The 24,213-nt window shown below is 42.2% G+C and overlaps 1 protein-coding gene across 1 annotated transcript; it reads left to right on the top strand.

Annotated features, from left to right (window-relative positions):
* Positions 1-697: 697 nt before the first annotated feature.
* On the top strand, positions 698-22,832 carry kcnk2a (potassium channel, subfamily K, member 2a). The gene is made up of 7 exons (XM_023993952.2): positions 698-895; positions 2,419-2,509; positions 5,015-5,132; positions 7,080-7,240; positions 8,478-8,664; positions 9,104-9,243; positions 18,320-22,832. Exons 1-7 carry the CDS (start codon positions 798-800, stop codon positions 18,641-18,643), a joined length of 1,119 nt encoding a protein of 372 aa, XP_023849720.1. The 5' UTR covers positions 698-797; the 3' UTR covers positions 18,644-22,832.
* The last annotated feature ends 1,381 nt before the right edge of the window (positions 22,833-24,213 follow it).

A 24,213-nucleotide genomic window follows, 5' to 3' on the forward strand; every position in this document is an offset into this window, starting at 1 on the left:
TCTACCTGATTTGTTTTAAAACAGCCCTTTTCCTAATCCCACATGCACACACACACACACACACACACACAACACAACACACACACACACACCACACACACACACACACACACACAACACAACACACACACAAACACAACACACAAACACACACCAACACACACACACACACACACACACACACACACAAACACACACACACACAACACACACAACTCCCAGTAAATGGGTGAAAGCAGCAGTAATAGTAGATGTGTGTGTGTGATTTACGTTGCCACAGCAGTTTAAGAGCCCTGCTGCTCGCCGGACCATGTCTCACACAACATTATTTATTGATACATTTCTAACATTACCAGCAAATGTGTTTTCATTCTGCTGAAGATCACGTGTCAGATCTACTGTACACAGCACCGAAGCATAACAAAAGGAAAATGCACACACAAAACTCACTCACCAGCCATATGGCTCTGCCCAATTTGTGCTCTCCCTTAAGGCATGTGTATGATAATGTGATATCAATGAGACTTAAAGTATGAACTATCTGAGTTTTTAACAGGAAATGAAAAAACATACTTTTAAATGAAAGAACATACTTTTCAAAATACACTATCAATGAACCAATCAACTAATAATCTCTGCTCCCTGACCTCCCACCACACCCCTAACCTCAAACAGTGGCAGCGCCTAACCTACTGGATCCAAAATCCGCCACTCACAACAGCAAGCCCTGCCTTTCCTTCTCCGCCAAGTCACTCACGCTGAGCCCTAGAGAGGAGTGTCAGGCCATCGCCACGGTGATGAAGTGGAAGACGGTGTTGGCCATTTTCCTCCTGGTGGTTCTCTACCTGGTGGTGGGAGCTGCCGTGTTCAGGGCCCTGGAACAACCCCACGAGAGGTAGGGGAGACCGGGGTTGGTTGTCACACTTTTTACTCTCGTGTGTATTTCACAGCACCAGTATATCTTGCAAGACTCTTTTCAACATTATTTCAAAGACCAACATGTTTGGTTGAAATAGGGATCCTTTTTTAAGCTCACATCTTATTTCAACATGGCGTTATAAGTCATTTAAACACATTCTGTCCACTTGTGACAACAAGCCCCATCGCGGGGTTGGTTGTCACACAGTATAGAGTTGGTTGTCACAATGTTTGTAGCTCATTCCTTTTGTAACGGAAAGTGAAGCAATATAGAAAACAGACTCTTAGAAATAGCCAAGCCTTTCTTTGATCGAACAATATTGCTAACAAAATTCAGCATTTTATACCGTGAGAACAACATATGACGTTTTGAGTAGATTTGTGTGTGTATGCGTGTGTTTGCACATGCCTGTGTACATGTGCGGGTGTGTGACAGAAGAATGTGTGCGGGAGGCAACAAACCCAGACAGCAAAGATACCTCTGCCCAACAGATGCATGTATACATGATGCATCGGGAAGATGCAGTTTAGACATCGTTAATTGGCAAGACGTCTCACAGATGTGGCGGCCAGGCATCAACATTATATTCTGGAGTCTCTGCGAAGTCTCTCCAATGCGCAAACACTCTCCACACTACATATTCCCAACACATCTTGATTTGTCAGCCTAAGGTGTTCGTGTTTACTGGGAAGGGAGGTCTTTATAGCAACGGCAGAAAAGAGCTTGGGATTTATTGTATACTGGCAGTGGCAATGTCCCCAAACAATCTGGTTATAATGGAGTTGATTTTTATTGATTTATTTCACCTTTATTTAACTAGGCAAGTCAGTTAAGAAAAATGCTTATTTACAATGACGGCCTACCCCGGCCAAACCCTAACCCAGACGACGCTGGGCAAGTTGTGTGCCGCCCTATGGGACTCCCAGTCACAGCCGGTTGTGATACAGCCTGGAATCGAACCAGGGTCTGTAGTGACGCCTCTAGCACTGAGATGCAGTGCCTTAGACCGCTGCGCCACTCGGGAGCCTAATAAAGTGACAACCATCCCCAACCACCCCCCAGCCCCTCCAATGCTAATTAAGATGCTAGTTACCACATGGATTGACCTACTGTAGCAACTCAGAAATAGGTTTGGAATGTAGCTCTCCCTTTCCTGATTTCAACAAACATAATTCTTAATTTATACTCACGTAATTCAAACATTTCAAAAGAAAATACCAAGAATGCACTTATTTTTACTTTCACCTATGAAAAACACTATATTTTGTCATGCTAACATTAATTGACCAGGTGGCTGAGTTCTTTTAAATAATTCATACTTTTTAATCTTAAAATTATTACACATGGCACCCTCTAGATTGGGAGTAATAAGCACTGTGACAACTAACCTGTGAGATAACCAACTGAGGTCTCTCCTAGATCCCTCCCTTATCTCTTTCTCATCCTGTCTTTCTCCTCTCTCTCTCTCTTTCTCTGTCTCTCTCTCTCTCTCGCTCTAGTGCTCAGCGCCTGGCCATCCTGAATCAGAAACTAGAGTTCCTCTCCACACACACCTGTGTCAACCACAGCCATCTGGAGGAATTGGTCAAGGTACCATTGTTACTATGTGTGTTTGCGCGTGTGCACGTGGAAGGACTCCCGTATCTCTTCAAAGCAGAGCGTTTTCCTCCCTCGCTTTCACCGCTTTCTCTGTACACCTTCTGCACTTTTGTGCAGACTTGTGTGAGCGTGTGTGTGTGTAGGATCATGTTTAAAGCCAGAGTGACTCATTGAGAATGCATCTCTGCTGTCGATGCTGGTGTTGCGCCAGAAAACATCCCTCATAATGATCTCAGCATGAGATATGAACTGCTGGTGGTTTCATGTCAATGCTAATGTGGCAAAAAAATCACTCGCTACCCCAAAAACTGTAACGATGTGTTTGAGAGACAGCAAGTGCTCATTGTGCAAGTGTATTTATGTTGTAAATAAACATTGGAGATCAAATATAGTTTACATGTTGTCAACAATCTAACCCAACCCTGTCTGTTGTGTGAAGTCAAATGTGTGTGTGTGTGTGTGTGTGTGTGTGTGTGTGTGTGTGTGTGTGTGTGTGTGTGTGTGTGTGTGTATGGCCATATCCGAAATCTGTCTTGCCTACTACTAACAAAACAACATGCGGTGGCCTAAACATACTACATACTATTTAGATTTGACTGTTTAATAAAAATGTGTGCAGTAAATATCATTATACAATGGGTGGGTCTAATCCTGAATGCTGATTGGTTATAAGTGCATTCCAGCCGGCGTCTATTCCACAAGTTTCCACTGGCTAAATCTATGACGTTAAATTGCCTATTTCCTCTGTTCCATCTGACTGCGCAGTCTACTGTCTCATCAGCCCAGGCAGGAAAGTTATAAACTTGATCTTCACTATAAAACGCATCTAGACATTATCTTGCATTTCCTTTTTTTTGTATAAGAGAGCACATTTTCTATGACAGGTGAAATCGTGCCTCGTTAGCTCATTGTTATGGATGTATCCAAATACATGTCACTAGAAAACAGCTTAAACAAATGCAACTGCTGTTGTTGTTCTGTCTGCACTGTTTGACATGACTGTAAATTTGCCGTAGTTTGGATAAGAACGTTGCCAGCCAGTATGGCAATGGAACATTTAGAACAAACTACTGGGTCATGTCCATAGATTTGTGTTATTTTTATTTAACCTTTATTTAACTAGGCAAGTCAGTTAAGAACAAATTCTAATTTACAATGACGGCCTACCAAAAGGCCTCCTGCGGGGATGGGGCTGGGATTAAAAATAAATCAAATAAAAACAATATAAATATAGGACAAAACACACATCACAACAAGAGAGACAACACAACACTACATAAAGAGAGACCTAAAACAACAACATAGCAAGGCAGCAACACATGACAACAGCATGGTAGCAACACAACATAACAGCAACATGGTAGCAGCACAAAACATGGTACAAACATTATTGGGCACAGACAACAGCACAAAGGTCAAGAAGGTAGAGACACGAATACATCACACAAAGCAGCCACAACTGTCAGTAAGAATGTCCATGATTGAGTCTTTGAAGGAAGAGATTGAGATAAAACTGTCCAGTTTGAGAGATTGTTGCAGCTCGTTCCAGTTGCTAGCTGCAGCGAACTGAAAAGAGGAGCGACCCAGGGATGTGAGTGCTTTGGGGACCTTTAACAGAATGTGACTGGCAAAACGTGTGTTGTATGTGGAGGATGAGGGCTGCAGTAGATATCTCAGATAGGAGGGAGTGAAGCCTAAGAGGGTTTTATAAATAAGCATTAACTAGTGGGTCTTGCGACGGGTATACAGAAATGACCAGTTTACAGAGGAGTATCGAGCGCAGTGATGTGTCCTATAAGAAGCATTGGTGGCAAATCTGATGGCTGAATGGTAAAGAATGAATAGATGGCCAAATAGATACAGAACAAAAAGACTAAACGACTGTGTCGCGTCTCTGGCAACCGAGCCAATAGAACGAACGACCAGCCGTAGCAACCCTAGATTTGTTTCGGGGTAATATCTTGTGGAAGGATGAAATAGTATGAATTAATTCATCAAATAACATTTAGAATGAAAATATGTCAATCATTATTTGAATATGTTGGTAACCCGTTGTATAAAAGTGATAAGGCCCTCCATGCCGGTATTTGGAGAATATGTTGGCACGGTTTGCCAATATAACAACACCCGTGCCAATATATCCTCCAAACACCGGCTTCTCAGGCAGTATCACTTAAACATACTAGGCTCACCCATACTGAGAATGCATCATCTTATGCACAATGTCGTTGTTACCTGCCATTCATTCGTTTTGGTACAGTGTGCCCCTCAGCTTATTACCAACTGTTGTCAAACACACTTGGGTCTGATAAAATAATTCCCTTCCTCTCGCATGCAAATTCTATTAGATTCAAAAACAAAATGAGTATGACATCCGGGCATACTCAATTTTCAAAATTTCATAAACTAAAAAACTTTACATTTTCACATCCAATCAACCTACTATTTAGAAGTACAGGTATTCGGACATGGCTTATGTGTATGTGTCATCCACAGCAAGTGGTGTCAGCAATCCGTTCAGGGGTGAACCCAGCAGCGACTCTGACCAATCACAGCAGTCTCTGGGACCTAAGCTCCTCCTTCTTCTTCGCGGGGACCGTCATCACTACCATCGGTAAGGGTGTATGTGTGTGTGTGTGCTGCGTTTGTTTGTGTGTGTGTGTGTGTGTGTAGTATGATGTCTACGAAATCTAATTTAACCTCCCAGTACAGTCGACATTACAATGTTAAACCACTCGAGTGTTGCTTTAGCAGTATGCTTAGGGTCATTGTTCTGCTGGAAGGTGAACCTCCGTCCCAGTCTCAAATCTCTGGAATATTGAAACAGGTTTCCCTCAAGATTTTCCGTGCATTTAGCGCCATCCTTCAATTCTGACCAGTTTCGAAGTCCCTGCCGATGGAAAACATCCCCACAGCATGATGCTGCCACCACCATGCTTCACTGTGGGGATTGTGTTCTTGGGGTGATGAGAGGTGTTGGGTTTGCGCCAGACATAGCGTTTTCCTTGATGGCCAAAGCTACATTTTAGTCTCATCTGACCAGAGTACCTTCTTCATATATTTGGAGAGTCTCCCACATGCCTTTTGGCGAACACCAAATGTGTTTGCTTATTTTTTCTGGCTACTCTTCTGTAAAGCCCAGCTCTGTGGAGTGTACGGCTTAAAGTGGTCCTATAGACAGATACGCCAATCTCCATGGTGGAGATTTGCAGCTCCTTCAGGGTTATCTTTGGTCTCTTTATTGCCTCTGATTAATGCCCTCCTTGCCTGGTCCGTGAGTTTTGGTGGGCGGCCCTCTCTTGGCAGGTTTATTGTGGTGCCATATTCTTTCCATTTTTTTACAATGGATTTAATGGTGCTCCGTGGGATGTTCAAAGTTTCTCATATTTTTTTATAACCCAACCCTGATCTGTACTTCTCCACAACTTTGTCCCTGACCTGTTTGGAGAGCTCCTTGCTCTTCATGGTATCCCTTGCTTAGTGGTGTTGCAGGCTATGCGGCCTTTCAGAACAGGTGTATATATACTGAGATCATGTGACAGATCATTTGACACTTAGATTGTACACAGGTAGACTTTATTTAACAAATTATGTGACTTCTGAAGGTAATTGGTTGCACCAGATCTTATTTAGGGGCTTCATAGCAAAGGGGGTGAATACATATGCACGCACAACTTTTCCGTTTTTAATAGAAATATATTATAAAGTTATTTTTTTTATTTAACTTCACCAATTTGCACTATTTTGTGTATGTCCATTTGTCACGATCGTGAGGAGAGACGGACCAAGGTGCAGCGTGATTGGAGTTCCACATCTTTATTTTAATGAAACTTAAACAAACAACGACCGTGAAGTACCATAGTGCTACATGCACTCACTCAAAACAATATCCCACAAAACACATGTGGGAAAAAGGCTACCTAAATATGATCCCCAATTAGAGGCAACGATTACCAGCTGCCTCTAATTGGGAACCATACAACTCACCAACATAGAAATACAATGACTAGGACACCCCCCTAGTCACGCTCTGACCTAAACACCATAGAGAACCAAGGGCTCTCTATGGTCAGGGCGTGACACCATTACATGAAATCCAAATAAAAATCCATTTAAATTACAGGTTGTAATGCAACAAAATAGGAAAAACGCCAAGGGGGATGAATACTTTTGCAAGGCACTATATACTGGTTATTAAAAATATTCATCCGAGTAGTCTGCTGACTGGCCAGCTCATCCTCTTCAGGAGGATGACATCATCCTCAATGAGGAAATAGCAAGCATTTCTGAAACGGTCTGTTTGAGGCGGGGATTTTTAGATGTTTTTTCTTCAATTTATGCTTTGGCCACAAATATAAGTATAGGATCAGTCAACAATATTATTTGGGTATGAGTTAACAGAATATGAACTTTTAAAAGTTCGTTTTTCACTAGGACAGTTACTTTAAAACTGCAGCATTTTCTCTCAGTGTCATGGCAAAATGTGTATAATTGCAGGAAATTAGCTTTAAAATGGCAAAGTGTTCTTTTTTAAGAGGCCTTTTTTCTTCTGTCCCTTCAGGTTTTGGGAACATCTCCCCCCATACGGAGGGAGGGCGTATCTTCTGTATAATTTATGCCCTGCTGGGGATCCCTCTGTTTGGCTTCCTACTGGCTGGAGTAGGAGACCAACTGGGAACAATCTTTGGGAAGGCCACCGCCAGGGTCGAGAAGATGTTCGTGGTGAGTCCATGTAGAGGAGGTGTGTGTGTGTGTGTGTGTGTATGTGTGTGCACATGTGTGTGTGCATCCTTACATGTGTGAGGCCACTCTTAATTACTTCTTTATCCCAGAAGAGTAGAGGCCTGTCTATCAGTCTAACCCAGATGAAGGTTGTGAAATGACAATTCATTACAGTTAATAACACCCTAGTGTATTGCCAGGAATAATTGGAAGAGAGGTCTGGTGCGTTGAGAATACAGTAGCTATTCACTTCCTATGGTCCAATCTGCCCCTCATACCGTTCATCATGGCCACCTCCTAATCATCCCTAGATTCCAGTTGGCTAACCTGGCAACTCTTCCCCAAGTCCTTGCTGTATATAAGAAATGTGGTCTCAGTCAACTCACCAAGGTTATTATAGTAAAAAAAAATCTTTAATTTAAACGAATCATTAAAAAAAACAGAAATAAAGTCATTAACAAATCCGTTTGAAAAACTGAAACTATACTGAAACTATTATCTTTGACTCCAAAACTATCTAAAATATAAGCATAATGAATTATGTTCAGTTGTAAAAAAAAATTGGGGTTGGTGGGCAAAAATCAAATGGAGTTTTCAAGGGAGTTTTCAAGATTTCTTTCTACTGGGATTTTTAGGCTTCGGAATCTGGCAGGTCACATTGAGATTGACTTTATAATTTAAAAGTAGACTCAGCGAGATGATGTTGCCACAAGCATACAGTCACATAGAGTGTTGCGCATGTTCACGGGTGTGCTTCACACTGCTACAAGGTGGTAGCTACGGGACCTAAACAGTGGAGAAGTTTCAAGTTTCCTGGTTGTTGCAGAAATTGACCCAATACTACTGTTTACTTCATGCATCTACATCATCTCGCTGAGTATACCTTTAAACCTGACCCATCACGTTATGCATTAGTGCCTCACAATGGCAAGAATTGACATTCACAAAAACACCAAACTTATACAGTACATTACATAGTTGTCTTCTAGCCTCCCCCGCATAGGCTTCTTTCTGTCCCTAAAACTGAAACTAAATAATAATTCAAACGAAATAGAAATGTTATTATGAAACTTCAACTAAATAAAAACTAGTGGATCTGAAAACTAACTGAAACTAAACTGAATTTCAGATAAACACAAAACTATAATAACCTTGCAATTTACCTGGTGAAATTAGGGTTAAATACTGTAGATTAATAAAGATCTCTCTTTCCCTTTCTCCCGCCCTCCCGCTGTAGCAGTGGGATGTTAGTCAGACTAAGATCCGCGTCATCTCCACCGTCCTCTTCATCCTGTTCGGCTGTCTGCTCTTCGTGGCGCTGCCGGCGGCCATCTTTAAACACATTGAGGGCTGGAGCGCTCTGGAGTCCCTTTACTTTGTCGTTATCACCTTGACAACCATTGGTTTCGGGGACTTTGTCGCAGGTAAATTATCACGAAGGTAGTCATTCGAGTCCTAACTTGAAATGTGTATGCTTAAGTACATGTACGCACGCGCACACACACACTTTTTTAGTAGACCTTTATTCATACAGATTTGTTTCATGAAGATATGAATCTCTTCTGGAGACCAGTTAAAGGCTGCAGCAGTCGGCACACATGAAGTGAGCTACAGTAAGAAGGGAGAGACAGTATAGAAGGAATAATAACCGCAGCCATCAGTGAGAAAAGTGTCCTGTCTCTGTCACAATTTCCCCATTCACTCAGGGAAGTAGGGACGGAGACAGAACATAGATAGAATTTACTGCAGGGTCAGAACTAGAACAAGGACCTGGTTAGACGGAGAGATAAAGAGAGAAAGTAAGGGGTTGTGTGTGTGTGTTTGTGTCTGTGTGTTTCGTGTGTGTGTGTGTGTCCTCTCCAGGTGGATCAGAGATTGAGTATCTGGACTACTACAAGCCTGTGGTGTGGTTCTGGATCCTGGTGGGACTGGCGTACTTCGCTGCTGTTCTCAGCATGATAGGAGACTGGCTCAGAGTCATCTCTAAGAAGACCAAAGAGGAGGTATGTAATATCTATCTATCTATCTATCTATCTATCTATCTATCTATCTATCTATCTATCTATCTATCTATCTATCTATCTATCTATCTATCTATCTATCTCATCAACAATCTAATATCTATCTTATCTATCTATCTATCTATCTATCTATCTATCTATCTATCTATCTATCTATCTATCTATCTATCTATCTATCTATCTATCTATCTATCATCTATCTATCTATCTATCTATCTATCTATCTATCTATCTATCTATCTATCTATCTATCTATCTATCTATCTATCTATCTATCTATCTATCTATCTATCTATCTATCTATCTTCAATTTCAATATTCATTCAATTCAAGGGGCTTTATTGGCATGGGAAACATGTGTTAACATTGCCAAAGCAAGTGAGGTAGATATTATACAAAAGTGAAATAAACAATACAAATTAACAGTAAACATTACACATACAGAAGTTTCAAAACAATAAAGACATTACAAATGTTATATTATATATATACAGTGTTGTAACAATGTACAAATGGTTAAAGCACACAAGTTAAAATAAATAAGCATAAATATGGGTTGTATTTACAATGGTGTTTGTTCTTCACTGGTTGCCCTTTTCTTGTGGCAACAGGTCACAAATCTTGCTGCTGTGATGGCACACTGTGGAATTTCTCCCAGTAGATATGGGAGTTTATCAAAATTGGATTTGTTTTCAAATTCTTTGTGGATCTGTGTAATCTGAGGGAAATATGTCTCTCTAATATGGTCATACATTGGGCAGGAGGTTAGGAAGTGCAGCTCAGTTTCCACCTCATTTTGTGGGCAGTGTGCACATAGCCTGTCTTCTCTTGAGAGCCATGTCTGCCTACGGCGGCCTTTCTCAATAGCAAGGCTATGCTCACTGAGTCTGTACATAGTCAAAGCTTTCCTTAAGTTTGGGTCAGTCACAGTGGTCAGGTATTCTGCCACTGTGTACTCTCTGTTTAGGGCCAAATAGCATTCTAGTTTGCTCTGTTTTTTTGTTAATTCTTTCCAATGTGTCAAGTAATTATCTTTTTGTTTTCTCATGATTTGGTTGGGTCTAATTGTGCTGTTTTCCTGGGGCTCTGTGGGTGTGTTTGTGTTTGTGAACAGAGCCCTAGGACCAGCTTGCTTAGGGGACTCTTCTCCAGGTTCATCTCTCTGTAGGTGATGGCTTTGTTATGGAAGGTGGGAATCGCTTCCTTTTAGGTGGTTGTAGAATTTAACGGCTCTTTTCTGGATTTTGATAATTAGTGGTATCGGCCTAATTCTGCTCTGCATGCATTATTTGGTGTTCTACGTTGTACACGGAGGATATTTTTGCAGAATTCTGCATGCAGAGTCTCAATTTGGTGTTTGTCCCATTTTGTGAAATCTTGGTTGGTGAGCGGACCCCAGACCTCACAACCATAAAGGGCAATGGGCTCTATGACTGATTCAAGTATTTTTAGCCAGATCCTAATTGGTATGTTGAAATTTATGTTCCTTTTGATGGCATAGAAGGCCCTTCTTGCCTTGTCTCTCAGATCGTTCACAGCTTTGTGGAAGATACCTGTGGTGCTGATGTTTAGGCCGAGGTATGTATAGTTTTTTGTGTGCTCTAGGGCAACGGTGTCTAGATGGAATTTGTGGTCCTGGTGACTGGACCTTTTTTGGAACACCATTATTTTGGTCTTACTGAGATTTACTGTCAGGGCCCAGGTCTGACAGAATCTGTGCAGAAGATCTAGGTGCTGCTGTAGGCCCTCCTTGGTTGGTGACAGAAGCACCAGATCATCAGCAAACAGTAGACATTTGACTTCGGATTCTAGTAGGGTGAGACCGGGTGCTGCAGACTGTTCTAGTGCCCGCGCCAATTCGTTGATATATATGTTGAAGAGGGTGGGGCTTAAGCTGCATCCCTGTCTCACCCCACGACCCTGTGTGAAGAAATGTGTGTGTTTTTTGCCAATTTTAACCGCACACTTGTTGTTTGTGTACATGGATTTTATAATGTCGTATGTTTTACCCCCAACACCACTTTCCATCAATTTGTATAGCAGACCCTCATGCCAAATTGAGTCGAAGGCTTTTTTGAAATCAACAAAGCATGAGAAGACTTTGCCTTTGTTTTGGTTTGTTTGTTGTCAATTAGGGTGTGTAGGGTGAATACATGGTCTGTTGTACGGTAATTTGGTAAAAAGCCAATTTGACATTTGCTCAGTACATTGTTTTCATTGAGGAAATGTACGAGTCTGCTGTTAATGATAATGCAGAGGATTTTCCCAAGGTTACTGTTGACGCATATTCCACGGTAGTTATTGGGGTCACATTTGTCTCCACTTTTGTGGATTGGGGTGATCAGTCCTTGGTTCCAAATATTGGGGAAGATGCCAGAGCTAAGGACGATGTTAAAGAGTTTTAGTATAGCCAATTGGAATTTGTTGTCTGTATATTTGATCATTTCATTAAGGATACCATCAACACCACAGGCCTTTTTGGGTTGGAGGGTTTTATTTTTGTCCTGTAACTCATTCAAGGTAATTGGAGAATCCAATGGGTTCTGGTAGTCTTTAATAGTTGATTCTAGGATTTGTATTTGATCATGTATATGTTTTTGTTCTTTATTCTTTGTTATAGAGCCAAAAAGATTGGAGAAGTGGTTTACCCATACATCTCCATTTTGGATAGATAATTCTTCGTGTTGTTGTTTGTTTAGTGTTTTCCAATTTTCCCAGAATTGGTTAGAGTCTATGGAGTCTTCAATTACATTGAGCTGATTTCTGACGTGCTGTTCCTTCTTCTTCCGTAGTGTATTTCTGTATTGTTTTAGTGATTCGCCATAGTGAAGGCGTAGACTCAGGTTTTCCGGGTCTCTATGTTTTTGGTTGGACAGGTTCCTCAATTTATTTCTTAGATTTTTGCATTCTTTATCAAACCATTTGTCATTGTTGTTCATTTCTTCGGTTTTCTATTTGAGATTTTTAGATTTGATAGGGAAGCTGAGAGGTCAAAATATACTGTTAAGATTTCTTTACTGCCAAGTTTACACCTTCACTATTGCAGTGGAACATTTTACCCAGGAAGTTGTCTAAAAGGGATTGAATTTGCTGTTGCCTAATTGTTTTTTGGTAGGTTTCCAAACTGCATTCCTTCCATCTATAGCATTTCTTAATGTTACTCAGTTCCTTTGGCTTTGATGCCTCATGATTGAGTATTGCTCTGTTCAAGTAGACTGTGATTTTGCTGTGGTCTGATAGGGGTGTCAGTGGGCTGACTGTGAACGCTCTGAGAGAGTCTGGGTTGAGGTCAGTGATAAAGTAGTCTACGTGCTACTGCCAAGAGATGAGCTATAGGTGAACCTACCATAGGAGTCCCCTCGAAGCCTACCATTGACTATGTACATACCCAGCGTGCGACAGAGCTGCAGGAGTTGTGACCCGTTTTTGTTGGTTATGTTGTCATAGTTGTGCCTAGGGGGGCATATGGGGGAGGGAATGCTGTCACCTGCAGAGCATTCTATCTTATCTATCTATCTATCTATCTATCTATCTATCTATCTATCTATCTATCTATCTATCTATCTATCTATCTATCTATCTATCTATCTATCTATCTATCTATCTATCTATCTATCTAATCTATCTATCTATCTATCTATCTATCTATCTATCTATCTATCTATATATCTATCTATCTATCTATCTACCTCTCTCTCTCTCTCTCTCTCTCTCTCTCTCTCACACATCAATCAAATACATTTTATAAAAGCCCTATTTTTACATCAGAAGTTGTCACAAAGTGCTTTAAAGTTGCCCAGCCTAAAACCCCAAAGAGCAAGTAATGCAGATGCAGAAGAACAGTGGCTGGGAAAAAACTACACACACACACACACACACACACACACACACACACACACACCACACACACACACACACACAACACACACACACACACACACACACACACACACACACACACACACACACACACACACACACACACACACACACACACAAAGGATCTGAACCCGGGTCTCGGCCCCACGGGAGAAACCAACGTCTTGACCGTTAAACCAAGAGGAATTGATTCTGATTTTGAAGTCGCAGTCATGGCTACCTCATCACCGTCCCTAATTAAATCAACTACCTGTATCCTCTGATAGACATTACTGTGAGACTCTCCAGTGACACTCTCCAGCTCGACAGAGTGTACAGTAACGCATTATACAGAAAGAGAGAGAGAAAGAAAGAGGACAGAGAGCGAGAAAGAGAATCCTTACTGCCCCCTCAGAGTTATCACGTTGACATCCTGCTATTAACGCAGTGTCATCACTCCACAAGTGACATCACGCTTCCGTCTATGATGGTCAGACGTGTGTGTTTGTGTGTGTGTGCGTGTACATGGTTGTGTGTTCGTGCATAAGGCTGTGGCGGTCACGAAATTGAGTCAGCCGGTGATTGTCAAGCAAATAACTGTCGGTTTCACGGTAATTGACCGTTAAATAACATAAACACATTTAGCATCTCCTGGCTTCCACACATAGAATACAAGCCACTGATATAGACCTTCGGGAACATCTATATTTTAAAAAGTCTAATAAATCCATGTAATATAGCCTACACCTTCACAATAAATCCAGGATTTATTTTAGACAGGTCTAAAGATGCATGATTTGAAGAAAATGTACTCTATTTCAGAAGAACATAATTGCATACTCTTGAGTTGTCCTTATGTTAGGTCCTGGTCTGGCTATGCCAAATGGCTGTGGGCTACACTAGTTCATTTAGCAGACAAGATTTGCTTATAATTCTGTGGCATTATTTTACATTGTTTTATAGTATGAAGAATACAACTGATCAAAGCTGAATAAAATAGAAAGGACATTTCATCCAAACGATTTGAGGGAGTGTGTACATGCAGCTATTCTGTGTTGAGCGGTTAACAAATAAATAGGTATTCCTATATGCTTAATTTAGAGTTATTAATGTAACTTTATTTGTTCTACAAACGTTGAGCTATATGATTTGATTTTTAATACATTGTAAGGCTGCATGATGCGACTCTAATGATGATTTGAAAAAAGTTGCTTGAAAGGCATGAGCTCTGCTTTGTTTTTTTTGCGCAGGCTGTACACACTACATCAGTCACTCATTCACAATTTGACAAACACTTAATAGTCTAGAATTTCATGGTGGCATCCCCTTTGTGTGGCCGTAATGCACCCTAAAAAAATCGATGCCTTTTGCGGCCAGTGGCTGTTGTGCCCTTCTCCCTGAGTGCTGCGTGCTCTGAATAATCTCTCACTCACAAATCAAATCAAACTTTATTTGTCACATGCGCCGAATACAACAAGTGTAGACCTTACCGTGAAATGCTTACTTACAAGCCCTTAACCAACAGCGCAGTTCAAGAAGAGTTAAGAAATTATTTACCAAATAAACTAAAGTTTAAAATTATTAAAAGTAACACAATAACATAACAATGACGAGGCTATATACAGGGGGTACCGGTACCGAGTCAGTGTGTGGGGTTACAGATTAGTTGAGGTATTTTGTACATGTAAGTGGGGATGAAGTGACGATGCATAGATAATAAACAGCGAGTAGCAGCAGTGTACAAAACAAATGGTGGGGGGAGGGGTCAATGTAAATAGTCCGGTGGCCATTTGATTAATTGTTCAGCAGTCTTATGGTTTGGGGGTAGAAGCTGTTAAGCAGCCTTTTGGTCCTAGACTTGGCGCTTGCCATGCGGTAGCATAGAAAACAGTCTATGATTTGGGTGACTGGAGTCTCTGACAATTTTATGGCCTTTCCTCTGACACCGCCTATTATATAGGTCCTGGATGGCAGGAAGCTTGGCCCCAGTAATGTACTGGGCTGTACGCATTACCCTCTGTAGCGCCTTACAACCAGATGCCGAGCAGTTGCCATACCAGCAGATTCCGAGCAGTTGCAACCGGTCAGGATGCTCTCGATGGTGCAGCTGTAGAGCTTTTTGAGGACCATGCCAAATCTTTTCAGCTTTTGTCTTGCTTTCTTCACGACTGTCTTGGTGTGTTTGGACCATGATAGTTCGTTGGTGATGTGGACACCAAGGAACTTGAAACTCTCGACCCGCTCCACTACAGCCCCGTCGATGTTAATGGGGGCCTGTTCGGCCCTCCTTTTCCTGTAGTCCACTATCAGCTCCTTTGTCTTGCTCACATTGAGGGAGAGGTTGTTGTCCTGGCACCACACTGCCAGTTCTCTGACCTCCTCCCTATAGGCTGTCTCATCGTTGTCGTTGATCAGGCCTACCACTGTTGTGTCAACAGCAAACTTAATGAGGAGTCGTGTTTGGCCTCGCAGTCGTGGGTGAACAGGGTGTACAGGAGGGGACTAAGTACACACCACTGAGGGGCCCAAGTGTTGAGGATCAGCGTGGCAGATGTGTTGTTGCCCACCCTTACTACCTGGGGGTTCATTGACTACCACCTGTAGTCAATGAACAGCATTCTCACACAGGTGTTCCTTTTGTCCAGGTGGGAAAGGGCAGTGTGGAGTGTGATTGAGATTGCGTCATCTATGGATCTGTTGGGGCGGTATGTGAATTTGAGTGGGTCTCTAGGGTATGAGGGAGGATGCTGTTGATGTGAGCCATGACCAGCCTTTCAAAGCACTTCATGGCTACCGACGTGAGTGCTACGGGGTGGTAATCATTTAGGCAGGTTACCTTCGCTTCCTTGGGCACAGGGACTATGGTGGTCTGCTTGAAACGCGTATGTTTTACAGACTCGGTCAGGGAGAGGTTGAAAATGTCAGTGAAGACACTTGCCAGTTGGTCCGCGCATGCTTTGAGTAAACGTCCTGGTAATCCGTCTGGCCCAGCGGCTTTATGAATGTTGACTTGTTCTAAGGTCTTGCTCACATCGGCTACCGAGAGCTTTATCACAACATCCAGATCAGCTCTCGTGCATGCTTCTGTGTTGCTTGCCTCGAAGCGAGCATAAAAGGCGTTTAGTTCGTCTGGTAGACTCGCGTCACTGGGCAGCTCGTGTCTGGGTTTCCCTTTGTAGTCTGTAATAATTTTCAAGCCCTGCCACATTCGACGTGCGTCAGAGCCGGTGTAGTAGGATTCAATCCTAATATTTTATTGATGCTTTGCTTGTTTGATGGTTCATCTGAGGGTGTAGCGGGATTTGTTATAAGCGTTCGGATTAGTGTCCCGCTCCTTGAAAGCGGCAGCTCTAGCCTTTAGGTCGATGCGGATGTTGCCTGTAATCCATGACTTCTGGTCGGATATGAACGTACGGTCACTGAGGGGACGACTTCGTCAATGCACTTATTGAAGAAGCCGATGACTGAGGTGGTATACTCCTCAATGCCATTGGATGAATCCTGGAACATATTCCAGTCTGTGCTAGCAAAGCTTTGTATGCATCTCTGTGTGTGGAGTAAAGGTGGTCTAGAGTTTTTTTTCCTCTGGTTGCACATATGACATGCTGGTAAAAATTTGGTAAAACTGATTTAAGTTTGCCTGCATTAAAGTCCCCGGCCACTAGGAGCGCCAATTCTGGATGAGCTTTTTCTTGTTTGCTTATGGCCTTATAGAGTTGGTTGAGTGCTGTCTTAGTGCCAGCATCGGTGTGTGGTGATAAATAGAAGGCTACGAATAATATAGATGAGAACTCTCTTGGTAGATATTGTGGTGTACAGCTTATCATAAGGTACTCTACCTCAGGCGATTAATACCTCGAGACTTCTTTAAGCTTTTCCTGTGGTTCATTTTCATGCCAGCCAGGTAGGTTATACTCCTGTTGTAAATATAAGCAATGTGCTTAATATTAGGAAAGTTGAGAAATAATTATAGTAGGCCTAGCCTATAGAAAGCTGATGGGATTCTCCTCTTTTTAGTAGAGGCCATCATTCTGTTTTCTTGTGCAATTGCATAGCCTATAGAAATGTTGCGCAACATTAGCTCATGGGCTCTCATGAAGTGTTTGATTAGATTTTTGATCACATTTGCATTGATGTCAGAGTGATTAGAGGGACAATAGAGTGCTGAGTACCAGGCAGTTAGCAAGTTTGGTAGGCTTCTAATGACCAGCAGTAGCGTCAGAGCTTGGAGAAGCCTAATTACCGTGACTAAATGGTCACGTGGAATTTGACTGCCTTCATGACTTGTGACCGCCGGTGTGACGGTAATACCGTCACCCCAACATCCCTATTCGTGTGTGTGTGTGTGTGTGTGTGTGTGTGTGTGTGTGTGTGTGTGTGTGTGTGTGTGTGTGTGTGTGTGTGTGTGTGTGTGTGTGTGTGTGTGTGTGTGTGTGTGTGTGTGTGTGTGTGTGTGTGTGTGTGGCACCAGTAATGACACACAACAGTAATGGAACATATGATATTCCTCTGTCTAACACAATGGAACTCTATTTAATGTGTTTGTTCCAGAGTTTGGTAGTTACCACCCAAACCCACACATTTTGTCAGAGCTCCTACCTTCTGCAGACGTCTCTCCCCTGGCTTACCTCTTTCCTTTGATAAGAATGTTTTCCAATTAAATACAACGTTCCTAATCAAATCAACTACCTATATCCTCTGATGAACATGACTGTGAGACTTTCCAGTGACACTCTCCAACCCAACAGTGTACAGTAACACAGTATACAGAGAGTGAGAGTGACAGAGAGAGAGAGAGAGAAAGAGAGAGAGAGTGTGTGTCTAAATACGTGTATGTGTGTGTAGAATTTGTCAGAGCTCGAACCTTCTGCACTTACACAGCTCTCTTTTTCAAGTCTTGTTCGCAGAGAGCATCTTTATATCAATACTTTATCATCCCAATAACTCTCTATGTTTGACAACCTCTAAACCACTAAAGATATCACACATGTTGACAATGCCATGGTGTGTGTGTGGCCAGGCTGCTGTAATTGAACACACATGTAATTGAGGTGACTTCCAGGATACGTCGAGAACAGCAGTCTTTCACAGCATCTCTCCCTCCCCCTCGTCTCTCTCTCTCTCCCTCTCTTCTCCCCCCTCTTCCTCATCTGTCTGCCCCCTCTCCTCCTCTCTCCATCCTCTTTCTTTCTGTCTCTAGGTAGGGGAGATCAGGGCTCACGCAGCAGAGTGGACGGCTAATGTCTCGGCAGAGTTCAAGGAGACCAGACGTCGCCTCAGTGTCGAGGTCTACGACAAGTTCCAGCGAGCCGCATCAATCAAACGCAAACTGTCGACCGATCTGGGCTTAAACTCCACCCCCGAGCTTACCCCACCTAAGAGGATACTGCCCGTCAACTTCATAGATGAACGGGAGAGGGAGCCGATGTTCCCGTATATGACCAAAAATGGAAGTATTTTTCAGAACGGGCTAGGGGGAGAGCCTAGGAGAGGTGACGTGGCTATTATAGAATACCTCAAGTAGAGGTCACAAACGTTCACCTCTGACCCCTGACCCAGCTTCAGCACAAGCCACACCCACCTGGTTACAACAACAAATGGCAGCCATCTTTCAGCACAGGGTGTATGACATCATTAATCAACAGCTGCCCTGATGACCGACTATATGACTATATGACTCTATGATTATGAAGCGGTTTGATTATTAACTACAACAGAATCACAACATGAGTTATGAACTAGGAACATATCTTTATGGATCTGAATGGAAGAGTTACATTCGGGGAGTACATGTAAGGTCAGGGCAAATCTGAGTTGACATCCTATTCCTAGTGCACTACTTTTGGCCTTAACCTCATAGGGTTCTGGTCAAAAGAATAGGGTGTCATTTCGGACATAGCCTTGGTTTATGTATCCAATTTATTATGTTGCCAATGTATGAGGAATATTAATGAGGATGTCTATATGCCTTTAATCAGAGAATGTGTGGGTGTGCATATGTGTGAATGGGTTCTATGGGTTTCTAAGAGGGAACCTTTCCCCTGACTGTTAATCAGAACCGGACCTCTTAGCTTTTTTTCTACTGAAGGAATCACAGCAGTGTCTTAGTCCTTTTCTACCAACCGGTAGAAAAGTCTGTACACGCATGTGAATTAACAGTGTTTTCTCTTCTCTATTATCACTCTCTCTCTTGTCGTTTTAAACAGCGAGACAGTTTGTCATTTAGACGACGTGACTGTAGTCCTCTGGGCTGCTCTAGGGATGCTGGGAGTGTGGAGCAGCAAATGGAGGCTCCACTATGACTGTTTCAGGGCAGACATTTTAAGGCCAGCCACCACAGACTGAAATGACAGTTTTGCAGCTACCTATACATTTTTAGATTTGTTGGTATTTTCAAAAAGTCAAATGTCAAAATCTTTATGAAAATGTATATTTTCTTTAGTTTATCATACTACAGTCAAAAATGTCATGGATTTTAACCACTTTAAAATGGATATACATCCATAATTTCAAAGCTCACTACATTGAATTACACATCATTTAAAAGCCCATTTCATAAAGAATGTAACAAACCTTACCATAGGTAGTAACTTACTTTGAAGAGATGGTGATTGGGTCTAATTAGGTGTTTTGCGTTTGGTAGTCTAAATTCAGTGTACTTGTCTTTAACGGCCACTTCCAGAAAGTCAAACTCTTTCCACACCCCAAATCATTTTCCTCAGCTTCAGAAGCATCTACATTCACCAAATTGTGTATAGTTTATCCATGGATATATTCTCAGATATCTATACAGGGGCGTAGGCATGGGTGGGCCTGGGAGGGCACATCCAAATACTCATCCAAATTTCTGCAGACCCACCCACCAACAAATTTCTGTAAAATGTTACGTACTTTAGCATTTTACACATAGAAAGATGTAAAAAAGTATTTATCCACAATCTGCTCAGATTAAGTCTGGTCCTGAAGTGGCTTAACAAAATTACTTAATCCAGTGTCCCGAAAAATGAATTTGCGGCATAGGAAAATATGTGCATATTTAATGATATTGCCTCATTTGCACATTTTAATATAATGTGTAAGAAAAGGTGCAATACAAAAAAGTATTATAGTTGACATTGGTGCCAGTTTTTTTGCGGTGTCAAAATGGAGTCCTACTACATATGGGGGTTGGGGAGGACATATCGTCACAAATGTTGAATACATTTCTTCTAAAGTATTTGGTATTCATTTAGAGTAGGTTGGCTTTAGGGTAAAGGTTAGGGTATGGGTGACGGGTTAGTTAGCCACAGATTTATGGCTTCTGTCCTGTCTAGGATGGCCAGATAGTAACGGCCATGTAGAGAGGGCGAGGCTAACTGCATTTGGCTGGCAGAAATGTCTTCTTAGCCAGTGTCTCTGCTACCAGGAAAAACAGGACTCACCCTCGTCACCTTGCTTTTAGTTCAACACGTTTCCTAAATCGATAGTTCTGATCAACATCATGTTGCCAGATTGAGAGTTATGCCAAATCTGAAGGAGATGAGGGTGTGGCGGTTGACTGTCAGGCAGATTTTGCCCAATTATTGGCAAAAGAGCTGATCAGGTTGGTCAAAAGACCAATTACTGGAAAAAGATCAGAATTGGGCTGTCTGTGTAATTGCAGCCATAGATACTGTACCTGCTGTGGTCAGAATATGCCAAATCAGATCTGTAAATCATGTTCTCCTTAAAGGAGATGGATGAAGTAGATCCACATGGCTTATCAGTCTGTTCAGTTCTGATGGAAAAGCATCAGCTCTCAGCCATGACTGTCAGCATATCCAATTATGGTTTATTTTTTATCACTTGCATATCTATTTTTCATAGCAATATGAGATCTCATCTTATAGCAGCCCTTTCTATGTTCAGTGTGACGTACAGTATTTTTGACTGAAACCATAGAGGGGTATTTGAGGAGGAGGGGGTCGACCCAGCCGATGTATTCTAGCTACTGAGAGCTAGCCATCGTGCAGTGACGTCACCCGCCCTGAGATCTAGTCAACTGTCACTTGAACTCTTGTGCATATTGTTTGGATGTGTTGTGAATTTTCTGCACGTTGCGGACGGATGCACAGGCCAAATTACTTTGAATGTTACTTGAGACACAGCACTTTAACAGGCTATAGAACCATCGACACTCTGCATTCTACACACGCACGCACACTCACACGCACGCTCACACACCTGAGGGTTCTCTCTCTAACACCCCGTGTACACCTGCCATTCAAAATGCACTTTTATTTAACTGCCTGTGTTTAAAGTTACAACATTTATCGTGTTCGCGGCTAACTATTTCACCATGAAAGGCTTTCGTATTGTCGTAATGCGGAGATAAACTGCAACGCTTCTCTTTCTAGCGATGTTGCTGCACGTCTAGCACACAGTCCACAGGGCTGTGTTGTATTCATTAACACCAGTGTCAAACCATGGCTCAATTCCATTATCCACATTAGCGTCCCAACGAGAAGGCTAGCTCAATACACTGCTTCATTCTAAGTAGCAGGCTAGATGCTAAAGTGGATATTGGAACAGAGCCCATATGTGAAATCCCTGACATTTCAGAGTACTATTATCTCTGACTGACCATCACTAGTTATTAGGTGGAGAGATATAGAGGAGTGGATAGGAGGATAGAGGACAGTAAAGTACTGTACTAACATGGTCTTAAAAGCCTGGGGAGCAGCACCACACAACGTGTGTGTCATTCAGGTCATGACGATGTGTTACTTGATTGTGTCCACAGCAGTGCCATAGTAGTGGCTTGGTGTCTGTCTTTGATTTTTGTCTGTCTGTGCTACTGTCAGATCTGGGTCGAATATGCATTTGTTTTGTTTTAAATACTTCAGGTGCGCTTGATTTAGCTTGGCTAGCATGCAGAGTTTGCACTTGGGACTATACCATTGGTTCCATTGCGCTGGACAAGCTAAATAAAACGCACCTCAAGTATTTCTAATTTATTAAATGTGTGTAAATGGCCCAGGTCTGGCTATTATTACAGTATCTTTAGATGTTGTGTCATCGCTGCGACGGGTTCGGGAGAGGCGAAGGTGGAGTCATGCGTCCTCCGGAACATGACCCGCCTAACATCGCTCCTTAACACCCGCCAGCTTAACCCGGAAGCCAGCCGCACCAATGTGTCGGAAGAAAACACCGTTCGACTGTCGACCGGGTCAGCCTGCAGGCACCCGGCCCGCCACAACGAGTCGCTAGAGCGCGATGAGCCAAGTAAAGCCCCACCGGCCGAACCCTTCCGTAACCCGGACGACGCTGGGCCAATTGTGCGCCGTCCTATGGGACGGCCGGTTGTGGCACTGCCCGGAATGAACACGGGTCTGTAGTAAGGCCTCTAGTACTGCGATGCAGTGGCTTAGACCGCTGCGTAACTTGGGATGCCCAGTATCTTTAGCTTTGACTTTAATATGGGTTATTGATGACTGTTAGCATGTTTGATATTTTTAGCTGTGCTAAAAAAAACAGAACTGTTATTAATTCCATGCCTGGACTGTATTCTGCAAATACAACATCAGATATGTTAAGGCTTTTATGATTGTTAATCTTTTTGTTTTCTCTGTTTGTTTGGGACATTTCTATACTGTTTGAGCTCTGGCTGTCTGCCAGAGATAAAGTGAATTCTATTAAATGTCTGTAGAACAAGTCTATACACAATCTAACTGATTTGTTTTTAAATATATATATCTAATGACTTGAAAACATACAGTATTCTCAATTCTTTTTCTGTTTACTGTCTTATTCAAAAACACCCATCTGCCTAATGACTTATTCTATTGATATAACTTGTGGTGGTCCAACTGTACAGTGGCTGTGTTCAATAGAAAACATACAAAACACAGAACTGATGCTTCATATAGATGAGTGCTTCATGGTTGCTTCAGTATCCTTTCACAACGACCTTTGTATGAAGCCTGCAGACTTCTCATTTTGCTTACAGTATCTACACAGATAGCGTGGGATATGCACTCGACTTTAGACCATTTTTGAGGAATGAAAAGTCGTGACAGGGGTTTTGTTTTCGGGGTGAACTATCAATTTAATCGGATGATGAGAGAGTAGAGAGACACCCCAGACTCTGTCTCTGGTTGGAACAGACGGTCTGTCCTTGTTGACCAATCAGAACAGACCATTCGGAGCATGAAGTGATGTTATGTAAGCAGGACTGGGTGGCCAAAGTCAACAGACAGACAGACGGTATGCAGATGCATATTACTGTCCCAGGTCTCAGATACAGCAATCCATGGATATTATTAATCCACCGGCTACTACACACAGGCACGCACGGACGCACACACAGCATAAAGCATAGATATGCATAGCAGTGTGCAAGCATGGAGGATGTCACCATACCTAGCTAGCTCCCACGGTGGATAACTGCATAATGTACAATCACTCAGCTGCTAAATAGTTTTGCAGAAAAGTTATGACCTATACAGGTGACAGTAACTAAATGGACTACTGTGGGACCTGAAGTCATTAATCAACAACAGCATCTGCAATTACTAGAGAAGTAGCCTACTGTACTGTAGGCCTAACTCTTATGCTCAGTATACCAACAATACAGTACGGTACTTTATTCTGTGGGATGGAATTACAGTACCAATCAAAATACAGCAGTTCTTTCCCTGCCCACAAAATGTTTCCACAATGCACCATAAATTACAGTATGTTGCAGTAAAACATTTTACAGTATTTTACTGTTGATAATACCCCAAATTACTGTATAAATTACAGTTTTCCGTTACAGCCTAACTTTTTACTCAACTACTGTATTGTAGGCCTAGCTCTTTATTCAACCTACTGTATTGTAGACCTAACTCTTTATTCATCCTACTGTATTGTAGGGATAACTCTTTACTAAACCTACTGTACTGTAGGCCTAACTCTTTACTTAGCTGACCCTGTAAGCTTAAACCATGTAGGACTGACATATCCACAATTTACAGTAGAACTGGGAGAAATATTATAAATGCCAGGATGTATGGGGACATCAGAGAATTGAAGGTAGATAGTGCTCTACGTTCTAACGCTCTATGACTGGAGTTCCACTGTGCATGTACTCGC

The sequence above is a fragment of the Salvelinus sp. IW2-2015 genome, linkage group LG9 (assembly GCF_002910315.2).
Source record: "Salvelinus sp. IW2-2015 linkage group LG9, ASM291031v2, whole genome shotgun sequence".
Lineage (NCBI taxonomy): Eukaryota > Metazoa > Chordata > Actinopteri > Salmoniformes > Salmonidae > Salvelinus > Salvelinus sp. IW2-2015.

Bases quoted from the DNA above. Each gene is read 5' to 3' on its own strand.
- kcnk2a (XM_023993952.2), top strand. From the start codon at position 798: ATGAAGTGGAAGACGGTGTTGGCCATTTTCCTCCTGGTGGTTCTCTAC. The intron at 5,133-7,079 runs GTAAGGGTGTAT...CTGTCCCTTCAG, and splicing joins GACCGTCATCACTACCATCG to GTTTTGGGAACATCTCCCCC. The intron at 8,665-9,103 runs GTAAATTATCAC...TGTCCTCTCCAG, and splicing joins TTTCGGGGACTTTGTCGCAG to GTGGATCAGAGATTGAGTAT.